Source organism: Narcine bancroftii, chromosome 2 (genome assembly GCF_036971445.1).
Source record: "Narcine bancroftii isolate sNarBan1 chromosome 2, sNarBan1.hap1, whole genome shotgun sequence".
NCBI classification, from domain to species: domain Eukaryota; kingdom Metazoa; phylum Chordata; class Chondrichthyes; order Torpediniformes; family Narcinidae; genus Narcine; species Narcine bancroftii.
The window spans coordinates 286,515,246-286,531,428 of NC_091470.1; the positions used below are offsets into that span (position 1 = coordinate 286,515,246).

Here is a 16,183-nt window from a genome sequence, read left to right on the forward strand (position 1 = left end):
GATTCAGGCAATAACGTGTTCAGAGAGCGGGCTTAAAAGTTGGCGCATGCGTGTTTCTCTCTTTTCCTCGGCGGTGATGGCGACGATGGTGAACTCCAAGTGAGTGAATTCAATCCGTGGACATCCGTGTTTAAATCTTCACCATCGTGCCTTTTTTTGGACTGCGGGATTGTTTTTTAAGCGATGACTTAGTATATATTCTACTATTTTTATTTACAGTTCCGATCGTTACTGTTCTGACTCTCTCTCTCTCTCTCTCTCTCTCTCTCGGAGTGATATAAAGCCGTGTCGCGTGGCGTTCCTTTGATTTACAATAAACCACTCACGTTACCGATTAAGCAAGAAAAACATGTTTTATAATGCATTTGTTTGCCGGTTCGATCACTAGCTTCTTCTTGTTGATCGTCTTCAAACTGGCCTAGTGGACGTCATGTTAATGTTCTTTCAATTGTAACGTTTAACATATTAATGACTGTACTCCATACAAGTGATGGAAATATGTCTATATAACAGTTTATGTAATACCTCGGCGTATTCTATTTTTATCAATCAGAGAAAAGAAAGTGCCGTCCGTCCCAGAAAGCCTTTTGAAGAAACGCCAGGCTTTCGCAGCAATGAAGGCCAAACGGATCAAGCGTATGTTGATACAAAAGAAGGTGTGTGAAATAGTTTTCTGTATATATTTATATGTAATTCTGTATGGCTTGCCCACGTGTTCTACAATGTATAACAATTCTGGAAATGGAATTGACAAAAAAATTAGATCAGAGAATCATTCGAGAGGGTGAACCCTTGCAAGGCAACAGGGCTTGACAGCGTACCTGGCAAGGTACTGAAAATCTGTGCCAACCAAATTGCCTAATTGTTCACAGACACTTTCAATCTCTCACTGCTGCAGTTGGGAGTTCTCACCTGCTTCAAAGGGGTCAATTATTCCAGTGCCCAAGAAGAGCTGCCTCAATGACTGTTGCACAATAGCATTAATGTCTACTGTGATGAAGTCCTTTGAGAGGTTGGCCATGGACAGAATTAACATTTATCTAAACAAAAGACTGGACCCACTGCAATTCATCCACTGTCACATATCCCTACAACAATATCACTCCACTCAGCTCTGGATCATCAAGAAAACAGCAAATTGTACACATGGCTGCTTTTCATCAACTATAGCTTAGCCTTCAACACCATTATTACTTTAGTGCTGGTCAACAAAGCTCCAAACCCTGGGCCTCTGCACCCCTGTTTTCAACTGGATCATTGATTTACTCATCGGAAGACAGTTAGTACAGATTGGAAATGTCTCCTCCTCACTGACGATCAACATAAGGTGTACTTCAAGGATGCATGGCCTACTGCTCTACTCATTCTACACCAATAACTGCTGTCCAATGCTTTCTACAAATTTGCCAATGACCCCACAGTTGATGGCTTGTCCAGGAGGGAGATAGATCAGCTCATTGAGTGGTGTAACCCCAGCAAATTTGCACTCAAGTTAGCAAAACCAAGGAGATGATTGTGGACTTAAGGAAGAAATCAGCAGAATATGAACCAGTCCTTATTGAGGCTTCAGCAATGGAGAGGGTCACGAACTTGAAATTCTTGGGTGTCAACATCTCTAAGGATCTTTCCTGGAGCCTCCGTGTCCATGCAGTCACAAAGCAGGCTTGCTAGCAGCTATGCTTTGAGAGTTTGAGGAAATTTGGTATGCCATCGAAGACTTAAACTTCTATATGGAGAACCTTCTGGCTGGTTGCATCACTTTCTGGTACAGAGGTGCCAGTGCTCAGGATGAGAAAAGAAATTCCAGAGAGTTATTAACTCTGCCTGTGACATCATGGGCACCAGTCTTCACTCCATTGAGGATGTCTACAAGAATGCAACCTCCCATCACCCAGGCAATGCCCTCATCACTCTGCTACCATTGGGGGGAGGTGAGGGGGGTGGAATAATAGGAGCCTGAAGACGAGCACTCAGCGGCACAAGGATTGTTTCTTTCCCTCTGCCATCAGATTCCTGAATGAATAATAAACTGCAGACACTACCTTACTTTGACTTCTTTCACTATTTTTATTTACTTTCTAAGGTTGTTTATATAAATGTTTGCACTGTAAGGCCACAAAAACAATGAAATTCAAGGCATGTTCATGTCAATAAATTCTGATTGTAATATGATCTGCTGAAATGTGTATTCCACTATAATCACAATGTTTCACCTCCATTGTGAAGTCTTACTGATAGGTGCCTGCCCTGAAGAAGTTCAGGGTCGGTTTCTGTGCTCCCTGCAGTAAAAACTGTCCCCTTCCACCAATATCTCCTAAGTGACCTGCTGATTTACCCAGCATTTTTGTGTATTCTGACCTAAAGAAACCAAATTTTTTTGCTGTTCAGTGTTGTCCTAACCCTGGTCCTTCAATTTTTATTTTGTTTCTGATTTATAAATTTGTTAGAAACTCAGAACACATTATCCTATTAACCATGTCTTGGCCTTGGTCGTATGGTATGTTAAATTCTCATGCACTTGTCAATATTCTAGACCTTGACCATAATTTTGGTTTCAAAAAAATCTTTAGTATTGCTACCCATTACCTTAAATGTGTATTCCTTTTTTTATCAGTTTTTACCATCTACTCTTGATTTTAGTGACATTTTTTAAAAAAATATATATATGACTCCCCTTAATCTTGTGTGTATTTTGGTTTACATTCAATACTTAAAAGCAATTTGTTTTGTAGTTTCCTGTGTCTGTTCAGGCAGCTTAAATGTATCACTATGATTTAGTATCAAGTTGAGTACCATGTCAATCATATTTAATGTTATTGTGGTTTCCAGTTAAATAAACAGAAGAGAAAACTCATCTTCAAAAGGGCTGAGAGTTATCACAAGGAGTACAGGCAAATGTACCGAAGTGAGATTCGTCTCGCCAGAATGGCACGCAAACACAACAATTACTATGTCCCAGCTGAACCCAGGCTAGCGTTTGTGATTCGTATTCGGGGGTAAGTATTAATGGTTGGTTCTTGGCTGTGTCTGTTGATGAATATGCATGAAAAAGAATTAGTCTGTTTTTAAAAAGCTATCATACACTGAAAACAAATTGTGTTTCTTGATGCCAATTTCTATTTGTTATGTTTACAGCATTAATGGTGTTAGCCCCAAAATGCGCAAGGTACTTCAGCTCCTACGACTGCGTCAGATCTTCAATGGAGTGTTTGTGAAACTGAATAAGGCTTCAATCAATATGCTGCGTATAGCAGAGCCATACATTGCATGGGGGTATGTAATTGGGAAAATAATTTTCAACCGTGTTTATGAAAACATGAAGTTCTATCTGTTTGATATCTACTGAATATATGTTAATGATTTTTTGGGGGTTATGGTCAACTTGAAATGTGGTATTTTTTTGATGACAAACAATTCTATATACTTAATAAAAGCTCAAGGTATTGATCCTTTAATGGTTTTGCATCAACAAATTTCCAATAATAATTTGGAAATCTAACTTCAAAGGTTTTGCCTGTAATGGTGTTGCTGGGCTTCAAAGAGATAATGTCTAGAACTTGTTTAATGCTAGCATATTATAATCCAACAACTTAAAGACTCGGAATGTCATCTGTGGAGACTAGTAGTTAATTTTCTGTAATCAAGCTTTGCCTGTAATATTTGAAATGCATTTGATGCATGCACAAGAGGTTAAATTTTGATTTTTACGGTAGCGCTATTTTAATTTCCTAGCTATCCAAATCTAAAGTCTGTCCGTGAATTGATTTACAAACGAGGGTTTGGCAAGATCAGACATCAACGCATTGCACTCACTGACAATTCCTTGATCGAAAATCAACTTGGTAAGCTTACATTCTTTTAACTGAAACTGGGTGTGTGTGATCTTCCATCGTGTAAATTAACCAAATGTTTAGCCATTATGGAGTCAAAGATGTTACAGCACTAAAATAGAACCTTCACTCCAACTTGTCTAGATCAAAAAAGCTAGACCTGTTTTCCTTTGTTTGGCCCATATCATGTATAAATCTTTGCTCTTTATGAACCTGTGAAAGTATATTTTAAATGTTGTATCCCCATTTCCTACTTTCTTTGGCAGCTCGTTCCATATACCTACTTATGTGAAGAAGGTTCCACTCTGGTCCCTTCTGTATCTTTTCCTATCACACCTTAAATTTTATATTCCCCTACCCTGCAAAAAATATTGTGGCTATCATATCTATAGCCTCGTGGTTTTATAAGCCTCTATGTAAAGTACCCCCTTAGCCTTTCATGCTTCAGAATCCAAATTTATTGTCATGAACAAGCCATGAAATTTGGTGTTTTGTGGCAGCATCGTAGTAACCATTTTACAATATTTTTTTAAAAACTAATAATAGTAAGACAGTATCTTTGGTTCATTGATTGTTCAGGGATCTGATGGCAGTGGAAAAGAAGCTGTCCTTGTGCTGTGGAGTGCTTGTCTTTAGGCTCCTGTATCTTTTTCCCAAAGGCAGCAGAGTGAAGAGGGCATGGCCTGGGTGATGGGGTTCTGAGGATAGAGGTTCTTTTTTTTTAAAAAAAAAAGACACTGCCTCATGTAGATGTCCTTGATGGAGTGAAGTCGGGTGCCTGTGATGTCACAGGCCAAGTTAATAACCCTCTGGAGTTTATTCTTGTCCTGAAAGTTGGCGTGTCCATACCAGACGGTGATGCAACCAGCCAGGATGCTCTCCACGGTATACCTGTAGAAGTTTATGCTGGCAAGCTGCCTTTGTGATTGCATCAACATGGAGACTCCAGGACAGATCCCTAAATAATTCAAGCTGCCAATCCCAGTAACATTTTCATGAATCTTTTCTGCACTCTTTACAGTTTAATATATTTCTTAGAACTTGGTGAGCAGAAGTGTACATAGTATTCTAAATGTGGTCTAACTGAACAGGTGTATCACGGTGTCCCAAATGTATTCAGTGTTTCAGCTACCTTTAACACCTTGACTACCTGAGTCACTGCTTTTGAGAACTATGCCCCTCTACTCCTTGGTATCTCTCTTCAGAATGTTAATGATGAGATGGTTAGCAGTAATACAGTTCATTGACATGAATGGATGATATTTCTTGTTGGTGGATTTTGCCACTTGTCATTGTGTTCTCTATTTCTTTAATGTAGCACAGGCTGCCTACTGACAGCAGTCATTAAAAAATAAAATCTTTTTGGTTGCTGAAATAACTTAAGATGGTTGAGTCCTACAGAATCCACTGCAGTCCACTGTCCAGATTCTGCATTCTGAGAGATCTGCAGAAATATCCTGATTGAGAGTTATTTAGCCACACTCATTTTCGAACCATTTGGAGTGATGCCTAATGATGGAATTGTATCAGGTCAGCGTGATGACACACTCAATTCAATACTGATTTAATGCTGGGGGGCGTGGCAAGATGGCGTAAGGAACAGACGTGCCTTCCAGTCCTCTCCTGACTCTAACTTGTTGTTTTGTCTTTAAGTGCCCGTTAAAACTTTTTAAAAAAAGTTTATAAATAGTATGAGATGTTGAATTAATACCTAATGGTACATTTGTTTAAAAAAAAGTAAAAGGAAACATCAACAGATTGTTAAAAAATTATATTTTCCAAAATTATCTGAGCCTGCTTGTTTACAAAAAGCCACGACTCAGCGTGAAATGGATCCAGGAAAACAAGCGAAGAATTCGGCCTTGGAGCTCCATTCTGATTCCGTAAGTCTTTCTGAAGGTTGTTTTCAGCTGCCTTTAGAACAAAGGGCTGGCCGGATGCCAGTATTTTAAACAACGTCTACTGAGACTTTGACTGCTGAATTAGCTGGGGCGCCACCAGTTGGAGAGTTAAAGAGTTGTTATTTGACTGCTATACCACCAGTTATATCAGCTCTTCCAGATACTGATGTAACGAAGCTTTTAAAGGAGGTTTGGATCAAAGATAACCCTGATCATCAGCCTCCTGATAGTTCTGGGGGGTCTGTGGCAGGGGCTCTTACACAGAGTCAAACTGCAAGAAAAGCTACTAAATTAAAAGAAGGGATAGAAGGTCTTCTGATTCCACAAGAACAGCAGAATCCCACAATGTCTGGATCTACTGATGTTGATATACTTTTCAAGAGTCTTGAACATAAGATATTTTCTTCAATGATGCATTTAGGTGATTCTATGAATAATCTTACTTCTAAGATTAATGCATTGGTGGATGTCAATACTCAACAGATGGCTGATTATGGAGCTTTTAAAGTTGAAACTATTGAAAGACTTGAGATGTGTGATCAAGGATTATCTGATGTACAAGATCAATTGCAAGATGTGAATAAAACAATTGAAACGTTACAGATTCAGAATAAAAATTTAGCAAAAAAGGTTGATTATTTGGAGAACCAATCCAGGCGGAATAATGTGAAAATTGTCGGCTTGCCAGAAGGCATAGAAGGGCCAGATCCAAGAAAATTTTTCACTGAATGGATTCCACAAGTGTTGGGACAAGATAAGTTTTCTGAAGGTTTAATATTGGAACGGGCTCATAGAGCTTTGAGAAGGAGACCTTTTCGGGACAGAATCCAAGACCTGTTCTGGTTCGCTGTTTAAATTACTGTGATAGAAAGACTATTTTACGTATGGCTATTAGAAATGCACAGCAAAACAAATCTCCTTTGATGGATCAGAGTAATCGTGTTTTCTTCTATCCGGATTTGAGTCAGGAAATTATGTTTCAACAACGTGAATTTAATTCTGTGAAAGAATTATTGTGGAAAAAAGGATATAAGGCAACATTTAGATACCCTGCGGTACTGAAGATTTTTCAGGATGGATGTCAACCAAAGTTCTTTGATAATCCTAAAGAAGCTATGGATTTTGCTCAGTCTTTACCAATTACGCAATTCCAGGAACGACGTAGTCCTCCACGGACTCCAAAGGGCAGAGCTGCAAGAAGGGAATTTGATTTCTGGAAGAAATGGAAGAAACGGTGGTCGCAATGGCAAAGGAAACTCATTTAATAGATAAGGAACATTTGAAACTCAAACGTGAATGGGTTGGGCACGTTTTTTATTCTTCGTTTAATTCTAAGGCAAAAGGTGTGGCAATTTTGGTACATAAGAATCTACCATTTTAGTTACAGAGTGAAGAGAAAAATGGTGGAAGATTATTAAAATTAAATTGTACAATCTTTAATGAGGCATGGACTTTGCTTGATGTTTATGCTCCTAATGTTGAAGATACAGCTTTTGAGGTGCATATGTCTTTATTACTTGGACAATCGAACTCTAATGTGATGTTAGGGGAGATTTGAATGTGGTGTTGGAGCCTTTATTGGATAAGTACTCAAGAGTAATTAAGAAGTCTAAGATGGCAATCCAAGTGATTAATATGATGGCAGATTTGAATTTAATTGATATTTGGCGAAGAGTTAATCCTACAGAGAAAGATTTTTCTTTTTATTCCTCACGACATAATTATTTTTCTAGAATTGATTATTTTTTAATATCAGCACATTTGCAGGATAGGGTTACATCTGTGGAGTATAAGGCTAGATTGGTTTCGGATCATTCATTATTATTATTAGAATATTTGAGTTCACAAGATGTTCAGAAAGCTTCAAGATGGAGATTTAATACTATGCTATTACGACACGAATTTAATTCTGTGAAAGAACGGTTGTGGAAAAAAAGACATAGGGCAACATTCAGGTATTCTGCGGTACTGAAGATTTTTTAGGATGGAAATTAGCCAAAATTCTTTGACAATCCTAAAGAGGTTATGGACTTTGCTCAGTCTCTACCAATCATGCAGTTTCAGGAACGATGTAGTCCTTCAAGGTCTCCAAAGAGAATAGAGATGTAAGGTGGTATCCAGATTTTTAAAAGAAATGGAAGCAATGGTGATCGAAGTGGTAAAGTTGATTTTTAAAAAAAATAAATCTTTTATATTTTTTTTGAAAAGAGTTTAAATAATGATGATAGTTTAATGAAATGGGAGTTGGGAGAGGGAACTGGGTGGGCACTAGTTTCCAGAAGTCATCAGCTACCTGTGAGTTATCTCATACCCAATATTTTGGGGGAGTTACCGCTTTGGGCGGTTTAAACAGGAGGAGGTAGTTGTGACCTCTGACCTGTTTTTTTTTCTTTTTAATTTTTGGGTTAAGAAGTGAGGGTTTTTTTGATTGTAATTGAGAGGGAATTAGGAGGTTTTTTTTCTCTCCTTTTCTCTTTTTTGGGGGGGGGGGTTTTTCTCTTTTTCTTTTTTAAGAGTATGATGTCACAGAAGATAATAAGTCAAAAATTGAGGATGTTGAATTAGATGAAGAGGAAGATGAGGGGAAAGGTGATAAGAAGAAGAAGAAGAAAATTAAGTACAAATACATTGAGGGAGAAGAGTTTAATAAAATTAAGTTAATTTTGATAGAGAATTTTGAAGCTGTTATAAATGAAGAATATGGAGAATTTTATAAGAGTTTGAACTTTTTTTTCTTTTTTTATATAAGGGGAGGGGAAGGGAATAAAAAGTTTATCTGATTGTTTTTCTAAAGGATGTTTTTGTTCTCTCGATCAATTATAAAGGAAACTTGGTATTAATGGAAATTCTGTATTTATGTATTATTAATTATGATTTTTTTGTATAACAGATGTGGTTGATAAATGATTTTAATATTTGAATTTAGTTTTAAAGTGGATTTCATTTGTTAAATACATGAATTATGTTTGATTTAAATATATGTTTAAGGGTACTATTTTAGTACTGATTTTTTTTGTTGTTAGTAATTTTTTTTAAGTTTTATCCTTTTTTTGTAAGTGGGGTTTTTTCTATTTTATTTACAACATTGTTAATTAATTCTTCACTCTTTATTTTGGAGGGAGGGTTGGATTATTTTATTTTTATTATTTCTTTAAATGTAATTTTTATTTTATTCATGTCATAAAATTTTAAATAAAGTTTAAAAAAAAATACTGATTTAATGCTCAAAGAATGCAATTTCATCTGGGATTCAGGTCCTTAGTCTATATTTGGACCAAGATGCACTCTTTTTTTGCACTTTTTTAATGTAAATATTTTACAGAAGATTAGTCTGTTCAGAATACAATTCTTAAGTTGAATACCCATAATGTGCAATTTATCCAGATCTCCTTATAGTCTAGGTCACTAAAAAAAATTTCATGTTGGATTACCAGTGATTATTGCAAAATAATTAAATGTATGTAGAATTTATACAAGAGATATAGAAGAGACTGGGATTGCCAGGAAGTATTTGGATGTCTTGGTTTCTGGTGCTGATCACAGCTTCCACTCTGCCAAAGGCATGGAAAACCTTGTTGAAATGAAAACTCAACTGCCTGGAGAATACTATTTTAAATACATTAAATACTATTTTAATGTAGTTTGTTTTTTGTTTTCAGTTGTTTGATGGGAGCTAAGTAGGTTCAAGGTATTAGGGAATTTATTATTTTTTGACAGCCAGTAAGCCTGTTAATAGTTGCAAAGACATTCTGAGATCACAATAGATCATACTGTAAGTACAAAGTAATGACTAATGAGGTCAAAATACTTTTGAGCATTTGAGAGTAATTAATAGGGACCTAAGGAGCATTGAGGTAACAGAGAGTTGGGTGGAGTTTCACAGGTTCGGAGGATAGTTGGAAAAGGCATTTGACATAAGGCCATTTCCTGTCAGGCCCTCACCTTGAGGCCGGCTACAGGAGCAGATAGAAAATTAAGAACTTGCCTTTCGGACAGCAGCCGAAAAGTCTGCTTCATTGTCCCATCATATCCAGGGGTGCCTCATAGTGCCCTCTGGATCCAGCGGAGGCTGGGTGACTGGTGCTGTAGCGCCACCCGTCATAAAAATGCAGCAGAACAATAGTGTCTTTCCTACCCATAATTCCCCCAGGCAGCTAGAACTGCTCTGTGGTTCCCAGAACAATTCCAGCTGCGTGGGGGATTATGCGTAGGGAAGACGGCCATTGGTCTGATATGTTTTGAGCCACAGAGAGTGGCCCTGCCGGCTCCTGCTGCCCTGAGGGCTCCCGCTGCCCCTGACTTGGAGGTAGAGGGATGAGTGAGGAGATGGATTAGGGGCTGACGGCATCATCAGCCCTCCCCTTAAACAGTCGATTATCCCTCTCTGAGAGGGGTTGGATTATGCAGCTCAGAGATGGCCTCTGCACTTTCAGAGAGGTACATGGTTATGCATTCTCCATCTTTACATTTGGACTTTTGCCCTTTCTGAAAGGGTCTATTGAGTACAAGTGTTGGGTCAATTACAAAATATTGATTCGACCATACTTGTAGTTTGATTATCCTGGTCATCATAATACAGGAAGAGGTTGCCCCCAATATTGGCTGGAATGTAAGAGGCAGAGGAGTAATTGCGGAACAATAGAGGAGCAGCTTTATTTTTCCACGCAGGGAAATCTCGAACTCGATAGCATAGGTTTGAGAGAAAAGAAATTTGAAGATTTGAGTGTTTGTTCTTTCCATACAGCTGGTGAATATTTGGGACAAGCTGCTATAGAAGGTAGTGGAAAGCAGATACTTCTGTAATTTTTTTTAAAATTTGTGCAGATTCATGGATAGGAATGGAATAGAGGGATGCAGGCAAAGAGGATTAACATGGATAACACAGTTGGCATGGACAAAGGAACCATAAGGAACCTTAGTTTTTGTGCTGTACTTTTGTTTGATATGTACTCTAATGGTCCCAATGCATCTTGGGAATAGATCTTGTCTTAAAAGTATGAGGATAGAAAGTATGTTAATTGGCAAGATGGGTGTATTTGAGTGACACAGGTTTGTGGGCTGTAAGAGCTTGTTAACATGCTTAAATTCTTATAAATTTGGGTTTGTTGGTCACTACAGTTGTACATGTTCCACATAAGCTTCCTCTTCAAACCCTGTCAGAATATACTTTTGGTCCATTATTCCATATTATGGGTATCGATGGTACTATTTGGATGTTATTTTTTTACATCTGTGTTGAACACCATAGTGAGAGTTTGGGTGAAAAGGTGACTCTTGTTTGCTATTTGATTTATTAGTGACTATCTTACCATTACCTGAATTCATATTTTTGTCTGTTCAAAAACACTGTCATTACCTGAAGGAACTTTTGAGACCAAATGAATTGCATGTTTCTTTTTTGAGGGAAAAAATAGCCCCCTGCCTTTTATTTCCCTGAGAAATGTTATTTCTTGTGAGAGTATCCTATGGTTGTTGTATCTTCTTTTGATTCTTTTTAAAAGATAATATAGTCATCCCAAGGATTGTCTAATCAATGTTGCATGTAAATTTAACAACTCCTTGGTTTTTTTAATTTTGTCCCTTTAGAAATGAAATCCAGTGTTTTGTCAAATGGATTTGTTCATCTATTTTGCTACTTAAGAGTTCCTGTGCTTTTCTTGAAATGGATGTGTTTGGATTGTGCATTAAAATAAAATCTGGTATTGAGCAAAAATTGTGCCATGGTATTATTTAGTAGCAAAGGAATCTGGTTGTGTTGATATTGGTTATTGTGAAGGCATTGTTATAAAATTGTTTTAATCCAAATATAATTTGTGGAGGCAGGGAGGGGGATATGCTAATTAAAATATCCCTTTAAAAAATATCAGCTGATTTAGTTGAATCTTGTATCTTATTTCTCAAACTGTCTAATTCTACTACACATTTAATGTTGCATGAAGTTCTAATAGGGATTAATTTGAAAACTTGATAATATTTTGGTCGTTTACTTTTTTTGTGAAGACTCAACAGGAAGTGCAAACTCATTTGAAAGATGTATATCTGATGAGGTCAGGTATTAAAATCCCTATTGATTATATTTCCACATAACAGTTATTTCATGTGGTCATGTGAGTAAAAATAAGACTATGGCAATGACTTCAGAGTTGGTAATTGGGAGAATGCCTATCAAAAAGCTAGCTAGAATGTTTCCAGATGTCTTGCAAACATGAAAAATATTTCAAACCCTTAAATAATTACAACATTAATAATAATAATTGAAAGGTTTACAAAGGAGAAAATAAACCTATGGCAGAAAATATTAATACATCTAAATACATTTTAAGTTAAAATATTTTTGCTTCTTCCTTGAGTTCCTCTTCATTCTAATGAATCTGATCTATCCTGTTGGAAGTTAAGCACACATAAGGCTTCTTCAGGTGTATTCTCTGCTAAGAATGCGCCTGAAGAAGAGAAAGTGGCCCTTTGATGTGCTGTTCAGGTGGCAACGCTAAAAGGGACAGCTGAACCGAGATTTGCATCTGAGTGCACTCCGGCTCCTGTCCCTTGAGCTGTCAAGTTAGGATGACTGGCTGTCAGCTGGGTCAGCCAGTGCGGGCTATCAGTGCAGGGACATCCCCGTGGAATGTCCCCACACTGATCGCTCTGGCTGGGGCGGCTGGCAGGGGAGAGGGGGGTTGGGGCGGGTACCGTCATTGTTTTGGCCAGCCTCTGTTCTCCCCCGCTGGCCGCTCTAGCCCTGGACAGCCCAGTCCCCCCCTGCCGGCCGCCCCAGCCCCCCTCTCCCCCACTTTTAGGCAGCTGCATTCAGATGGCTGGGGGGGCCACTGTGCTGTGGCGATGATCCCTCTCGGAGGAGGGTGACAAAGTTCGCCTTTCAAGCGTCTCCTGCACATCCACGTAGCCTCCCAACCGCCGCATATTGCCAAAATATGCAGCTTTACAAGCGGGACAATTGGCCACCTGAAAGTGCCTATATTCTCAGAGTGGCTGATGGGGAAACTGCAATCCAAGTGAAATCCAAAAGTCAAAAAGCCTGCAAACCTGCTTCTGCAAAACACTGGCTACATGAAGGCACTGGAAGGCAGCTTCCTCTTTTAATTTTGTTACATTTTCAAATTGCTGCTAATGAGCCAATTTATATTTCAGGAAAACATGACATCATTTGTATCGAAGATCTGATTCATGAGATCTACACAGTTGGGAAGAACTTCAAGGTGGCCAACAATTTCTTGTGGCCCTTCAAACTGTCCTCACCACGTGGTGGCATGAACAAAAAAACAACACACTTTGTTGAGGGTGGTGATGCCGGTAACAGAGAAGACCAAATCAACAGAATGATCAGGTGTATGAACTAAGGTATGTGAATATTATTAATGGTATTGGTAGTGTTAAATATTGGTGAATGGGTGGTAAAGTAAAAAATGGATTTCAAGTAGAAATAGATCTTGTACTTGGTGAATTTAACCAAAATAAGTACTATCAAATGGAGCTAAAATGATGTAACATGATTAACAAAATATGGTATTAATTTTTTTAAATTAATTATTTCTAGACGCAATTTAAATGACTCAAGTATCATTAAGTTGATTTTTCCTCTGTCCACATCTTCATGTGAAGAATATAGATTTGACTAATTTGAAAGACAGCCTCCTGAAATCTGAGCAAAAAGATCAGATGCTGGCAGTTGTTTCTCGTCAGGTACTTTGAATATTACCTAAACTTTCAAGCCAGTCCATAAGTTTGACTTGCTGGACATCACCCTGGACTTACTACTTTGCACCCTCAAGAAAGGGGAGTGGAAAGTCCAGCAAGGTTTGGGAACTGTCTCAGGATCTGGATTGGAACCCCTGACTTTTGGTTTCATTCACAATGCTTTGTGGCCACTGGGTCAGCAACATGAATTTTGAGAGCAATTTGCTCGACATTTGCTTCTAGAAACAGCTTTTACTTTGGGTTCACAGCTCTATCACAATGTAACCCACTGATTTGCATTTCCCTGAAACTTGTTTTTATCGTAGTTCAGTTTGTCATTCATATCCAGAGCGGGATCAAGCCCAAATTGAATCCACCTATTCCGACTCTGCTCCTTTTGCAATATCTCATTACAATACAAAAACTCTAAACTTGCATTGCGTGTAACCAAACTGTTTGAAGATAGCCTGCTTGATCATTAGTGGAGATGGAGAGGTTGTAGGATTGATGGAGATGGCAGAGCTGGGCAAGTGCAGGATCCTTCTGTGATTTGGCACAATAATAAAGCATTTTTCTTTGCATAAGAAGAACTGGTTTTTATTTGTTCAATGCAGCAATTCATTTTTTGATATTTTTAAACATCTGAGGTTTTTTCATTGTTGGATAGACTGGTTTTAAAAATAATCTTAAGAAATATTTATCCACCAACTTGGTTAGAATATGCAAAATTGCAAGCTGAATAATACAAGTGTTTACTGCTTTAAAATTTCTCAAAGTAACTGGTTTTCTATGATTCAATAAAATGCAAACTAAACTTCATTTGGTAGGTGAGGATTATTTTATGCAATGTTATTTACAGGGCTCTGGGTTATTTTGTACTTGTAACTGAGTTGGAGGTTAAAAGCAGGGTTTTTTTAAACTTCTTTTGTTTGGAGACCAGTTAGTTGGCCACAGTGTCATTTTTGGACAGCCAGCTATATCATTGGACTTGTTTCTATTGTGTCTCCCCTCATCTGTCTTTCAAAATAGCTATTAATCTGATTGGAGGAGTTTTGAGGAGCCCCACTGTGTTGCCATTTTTAAAACTATCTTCCATTATAACTTAATGAAGATGTCAGTAACATGAGCCATATACTACACTTTCCATCGCCACAGAATATTTTTTTCTGATTCAGTTACATGACGAGAGGATATCTGGAACAGAACTGATTAAATCAAAACTTTGGTTAGCAACAAAATGAAGCCATTTTTGAATTTTATTAGTTGTTTTTGCAGCCAAATTATTTTCAATTTTTAAAACTGATTCGGAATTTGAATGCAAATTAAATTACTATGCAGTTTTTCTCTTAATTTTGACCATTTTAAAACCTTGGTGCCTTTGCCAGTGAAGATATTACCATTAAAATATTTTGACTCTAGGATTTATCTTGCCAAAGAAAAGCAGCTTATAGAGATTTTTTCATTAAAAATGTTGCAGTATATCAAATATTAATACATTTATAGTGCATTAGTCTCAGAATGTGACTTCCAATGTTGGTTAAAATAGAATTTTTTAAAAATTGTTGGCTAAGGACAGGAAAATATATGACATATAATGGCACCCAAAAGGGGTGGCAGTTTGTTCCATTTAGTTGTGTTCTCAAGAAAATTTTGAGTCTTTGGAGGAAAAGAAGGAAATTATATAAAAGTAGTTGTGTGTGTGTGTATAAATCTTTTTGATTAAATTGAGATTTTTGGTGAAAACATTCTCAACCTTTGCCAGCTTGAATGCTGCCCATATTCTGTCAAGCCCAGGAAATACTATTTCTAAATTGTAGGATTTATTTAATGCAAATTTTCTAATAACGTTTGCTTCTCTTCCCTTCTAGGTATGTCACAGATGTCAGATTTCTACCATGTCTGTTAAATAAAGAAATTATTTGAAGTGGTCTGTTGTTCTGTATCATTTGAACCATTCAGTAGGTTTTTGAATATTTGGATTCTTTTGGAATCCCACACACACACACACACATTTTATTTATATATATATAAACTGAATGGAAGAATGATTGATATTTCAGTTCAAAGTTCAGATCTATTGTCAGAGTACATACATGATATCTCATACAACCTTGAGATTCTTTTTCTGGTGGGCCAGGCAGAATTTCTATTTATCAGTAGTGTAAAACACTGCTCAAGAAAAGATGCATAACTGGAAAGTAAGAATCCTTGAATGAGTCTCTGATTCAATGTTGTCTAGGAATCTAATGGTGGAGGGGTAGCATTACTTTTGAATGCAGAGATACAAGTCTTGTGGCGGCAGCCAGAACAGAGCCTGTCCCAAATGGTCTGGATCATTGATGATTGCTGCTGCTCTCCGACGGCAGCATTTCATACATTCTTGATGATGGGGAGAGTTCTGCCTGTGGTGTACTGGGCTGTCTCTCTCCTCCTCCTCCCCCTCACCCCCCCCGGGCTTGCTGCTCAGGTATTTCAAAATTCTTATAGTCATATAATTAAAACAGATAACCATATAACCATTTACAGAGTGGAAACAGGCCATGTTGTCCGCATCGGTTCACTGATTTTGTGCACCCTCTTTAGGCATTGGCCCCAGTAGATCTTCATTCAGTAACGATGGGTGAATTCAATGCAGGTGGAATCAGATAATAGCAAAACTATGAGCAAACAGATTGGCTGAACTGAATAAAGAATTCTCATTAATACCAAAATCTTCCCTCATTTGATTAAAGGATAAAAATTGACCTTCTTTAAAATAAT

At 37.6% G+C, this 16,183-nt stretch overlaps 1 protein-coding gene across 2 annotated transcripts; it reads left to right on the forward strand.

The window, feature by feature from the left end:
• Positions 1 to 7: 7 nt before the first annotated feature.
• Positions 8 to 15,347, forward strand: rpl7 (ribosomal protein L7). Of its 2 annotated transcripts, none has more exons than XM_069921220.1 (7): positions 8 to 99; positions 554 to 656; positions 2,830 to 2,996; positions 3,136 to 3,273; positions 3,733 to 3,842; positions 12,878 to 13,087; positions 13,284 to 15,347. In XM_069921220.1, exons 1-6 carry the CDS (start codon positions 47 to 49, stop codon positions 13,084 to 13,086), a joined length of 780 nt encoding a protein of 259 aa, XP_069777321.1. In that variant the 5' UTR covers positions 8 to 46; the 3' UTR covers position 13,087; positions 13,284 to 15,347. The 2 variants fall into 2 exon arrangements, with proteins under 2 accessions (XP_069777321.1, XP_069777320.1); XM_069921219.1 differs by having other exon boundaries at positions 15,292 to 15,347.
• The last annotated feature ends 836 nt before the right edge of the window (positions 15,348 to 16,183 follow it).

What these genes read in the sequence shown, in the direction of transcription:
- rpl7 (XM_069921220.1), top strand. Translation starts at nt 47, where the DNA reads ATGCGTGTTTCTCTCTTTTCCTCGGCGGTGATGGCGACGATGGTGAAC. An exon ending in GTATGTTGATACAAAAGAAG is followed by an intron (nt 657 to 2,829) that starts GTGTGTGAAATA and finishes TGTGGTTTCCAG; the next exon opens with TTAAATAAACAGAAGAGAAA. An exon ending in TTTGTGATTCGTATTCGGGG is followed by an intron (nt 2,997 to 3,135) that starts GTAAGTATTAAT and finishes TTATGTTTACAG; the next exon opens with CATTAATGGTGTTAGCCCCA.